This window comes from Empidonax traillii, unplaced genomic scaffold (genome assembly GCF_003031625.1).
Source record: "Empidonax traillii isolate 1590-97213 ecotype Southwest subspecies unplaced genomic scaffold, ASM303162v1 scaffold8060:size10206, whole genome shotgun sequence".
In the NCBI taxonomy this organism is placed as follows: domain Eukaryota; kingdom Metazoa; phylum Chordata; class Aves; order Passeriformes; family Tyrannidae; genus Empidonax; species Empidonax traillii.
The window spans coordinates 1-3,828 of NW_020962667.1; the positions used below are offsets into that span (position 1 = coordinate 1).

The following is a 3,828-nucleotide window of genomic DNA, read 5'->3' on the forward strand; positions in this document are numbered from 1 at the left end:
TTTCCCACATGGAATTCCCTCCTTTTCCCACATGGAATTCCCTCCTTTTCCCACATGGAATTCCCTCCTTTTCCCACTTGGAATTCTCTCCTTTTCCCACATGGAATTCCCCCCTTTTCCCACATGGAATTCCCTCCTTTTCCCACATGGAATTCCCTCCTTTTCCCACATGGAATTCCCTCCTTTTTCCCACATGGAATTCCCTCTTTTTTCCCCCAGGGATTTTTTCCTTTTCCACATGGAATTCTTTCCCCCCCCCCTTTCCCAAACTGTTGATGTCATTCCCAACCTTTTCCTTTTCCAGCTTTTCTGGGAAAAAAGACTCCAAGGCCTCAGCGCTTCCGACGTCAGCGAGCACAGCATCAAATCCATGGAGCTTCCCAAAGGCCTGCAAGGTAGGGGAATTCTGGGAATTCTGGGATGCTGGGAATGGGAGAAGATCCCATTGCCATCCCCTGATTCCCCAAAAAAAAAAAATCCCAGGATTTTGGGGGGAGATTCCTGAGGTTGGATTTGATCTGGAATCTTCTCCTGACTGGGATGAATCCTTGGGAATTTTGGGAGCATCCAGTGCTTTTTTCCTGGGGTAAATTGATTCCCTTATAAAATTAAACCACCCCTTGACATTCCAGGAGTAGCAATTCCCAAATTTTCCCTGAAAAATTGGAATTGGGGAAGATTTCCCTGGGAATTGTCACGATTGAATCTCTTCCAACCACAACAATTCCTTGGGAATTTTGGGAGCATCCAGTGCTTTTTTCCTGGGGTAAATTGAATCCCTTGTAGGATTAAACCACCCCTTGACATTCCAGGAGTAGCAATTCCCGAATTTCCCATTAGAAATCATTGTAAATTGGGAAGATTTCCCTGGGAATTTTCAGGATTGAATCTCACCTGACTCTGATGATTCCTTGGGAATTTTGGGACCATCCCTTCCTTTTTTTCCTGGGATAAATCCCATTCCACGTAGGAATTTCATCACCCATCGACATTCCAACAGCAACAACTCCCACCTTTTCCCTGAAAACCGGCGACCTCCCTTTCCATCGACGCCCCCGTTTCCCGCCTTCTTTTCCTTCCCAAAGCCATTCCAACCCTAAAATTCCCTGTTTTTTCCAGGAGTAGGACCTGGGAGCACGGCGGAGACGCTGCTGTGGGCGGTGGCCAGCGCCCTGCACGCCGGCAACGCCCCCATCACCGGCCAACTGTCGGCGGCGGCCGAGAAGAACCCGGCGGTTTGGCTCAACACCTGCCAACCCCTCTGCAGGGCCTTCGTGGTGACTGATGAGGATATCAGGTGGGATTATCCGAGGGAAAAATGGGATTGGGAGAGGGGGGGATGAAGGGGAGCGCGGGGGGGGGTGGTAAATTAAGGGGGGAGTCGCGGATGGGGCGGTAAATTAAAGGAGGGAGGCGTCGATGGGTGTAGATGAAAGGAGGGGAGGGAGTTGATTCCAGAGGGAAATTGGGAAAAATGAAGGGTTGGAAGGGGAAATTCCAGAGGGGAAAAATGAAGGGTTTAAAGGGGAAATTCCAAAGGGAAAATTTAGGGAAAAATGGAGGTTTGGAAGGGGAAATTCCAGAGGGAAAATAAAAGGTTTTAAAGCCAAAATTCCCAAGGAAAAATAGGGAAGAAAAAAGGGGTTTAAAGGTAAAATTCCAGAGGAAAAATTGGGAGAAAATCAAGGTTTTAAAGGTAAAATTCCAGAGGGAAAATAAAAGATTTTAAAGCCAAAATTCCAAGGGAAAATCAGGATCTTAAAGCCAAAATTCCCAAGGAAAAATAGGGAAGAAGAAAGGGGTTTAAAGGTAAAATTCCAGAGGAAAAATAGGGAAAAAAAAGGCCAAAATTCCATGGGAAAAATAGGGAAAATCAACATTTTAAACCCAAAATTCCCAAGGGAAAATCAAAGGTTTTAAAGGCAGAATTCCCAAGGAAAAATAGGGAAAATAAAGGCCCAAATTCCCTGGGAAAAATAGGGAAAAATCAAGGTTTTAAAGGTAAAATTCCAGAGGAAAAATAGGGAAAAAAAAGGCCAAAATTCCATGGGAAAAATAGGGAAAATCAACATTTTAAACCCAAAATTCCCAAGGGAAAATCAAAGGTTTTAAAGGCAGAATTCCCAAGGAAAAATAGGGAAAATAAAGGCCCAAAATTCCATGGGAAAAATAGGGAAAAATCAAGGTTTTAAAGGTAAAATTCCAGAGGGAAAATCAAAGGTGTTAAAGGCCAAAATTCCCAAGGAAAAAGAGGGAAGAAAAAAGGATTTTAAAGGTAAAATTCCCGAGAAAAACTAGGGAAAATAAAGGGTTTAAAAGCAAAATTCCTAAGGAAAAATTAGGGAAAAATCAAGGTTTTAAAGGTAAAATTCCCAAGGGAAAATCAATTTCTTAAAACCAAAATTCCCAACAAAAAAGAGGGAAAATTCCAAAGGAAAAATAGGGACAAAATTAAGATTTTGAGTCCAAAATCCCCACCAAAAAATAGGGAAAAATAAAGCCCAAAATTCCAATGGAAAAATCAATTTATTAAAGTGAAAATTCCAAAAAAAATAGGGAAAAATCAAGGATTTAAAGTCAAAATTCCAGAGGAAAAATAGGAAAAAATTAAGATTTTGAGTCCAAAATTCCCCCCAAAAAATAGGGAAAAATAAAGCCCAAAATTCCTATGGAAAATCAATTTATTAAAGTGAAAATTAAAAAAAAAAATAGGGAAAAATCAAGGTTTTAAACCCAAAATTCCCACAAAAAATAGGAAAAAATCAAAATTTTAATCCCAAAATTCCCCCCAAAAACCAGGAAAAAATAAAACCCAAAATTCCAATGGAAAAATCAATTTATTAAAGTGAAAATTCCAAAAAAAATAGGGAAAAATCAAGGATTTAAAGTCAAAATTCCAGAGGAAAAATAGGAAAAAATTAAGATTTTGAGTCCAAAATTCCCACCAAAAAATAGGGAAAAAATAAAGCCCAAAATTCCAATGGAAAAATCAATTTATTAAAGTGAAAATTCCAAAAAAAATAGGAAAAAATCAAGGTTTTGACCCCAAAATTCCCACCAAAAAATAGGGAAAAATAAAGCCCAAAATTCCAATGGAAAAATCAATTTATTAAAGTGAAAATTCCAAAAAAAATAGGGAAAAAATCAAGGATTTAAAGTCAAAATTCCAGAGGAAAAATAGGGAAAAATCAAGGTTTTAATCCCAAAATTCCCCCCAAAAACCAGGAAAAAATAAAACCCAAAATTCCAAAGGAAAATCAATTTATTAAAGCCAAAATTTCCCACAAAAAATAGGGAAGAATCAAGATTTTAACCCCAAAATTCCAACAAAAAATAGGAAAAAATTAAGATTTTGACCCCAAAATTCCCCCCAAAAACCAGGAAAAAATCACAAGAAAAATTCCCAAGGAAAAATTAACTTTTCCAATCTAAAATTCCCAATTTTTTTTTAATTTTTTAATTGCCAGGAAACAAGAGGAGAAGGTGCAGGAAGTGAGGAAAAAGCTGGAAGAGGCTCTGCTGGCCGACCTGATCTCCAAGAGCTCCGAGAATTCCAAGGATTCCTTGGAAAACGGCCCGGAATTTTAAAGCAGGTAAATCCCCCCCCCAAAAATTCCTCTTTTTTTATTTGAATTTCTCCCAAATAATTTTTCCCAACTTAAAATTTTAATTTTTTTTCCTTGTTTTTTTCCAGGTTTTTTTTTTGGAATTTTTTCCCCGAAGGAAAATTTGATTTTCCCACCAAATTCCCCTTTAAAAAAAATTAAAAAAGGACTTTTGAAATTCCCAAAATTCCAGGAGGGAATTAAAAAAAAAAAAAAAAAATCA

At 38.4% G+C, this 3,828-nt stretch overlaps 1 protein-coding gene across 1 annotated transcript; it reads left to right on the forward strand.

Annotated features, from left to right (window-relative positions):
- Nucleotides 1-298: 298 nt before the first annotated feature.
- On the forward strand, nucleotides 299-3,588 carry LOC114073649 (methyl-CpG-binding domain protein 2-like; the record flags this gene model as incomplete). Its single annotated transcript, XM_027911373.1, has 3 exons — nucleotides 299-395; nucleotides 1,120-1,297; nucleotides 3,468-3,588. Coding segments are annotated over 3 exons (396 nt in total), but the record flags the coding sequence as incomplete, so codon positions are not given.
- Nucleotides 3,589-3,828: the final 240 nt, after the last annotated feature.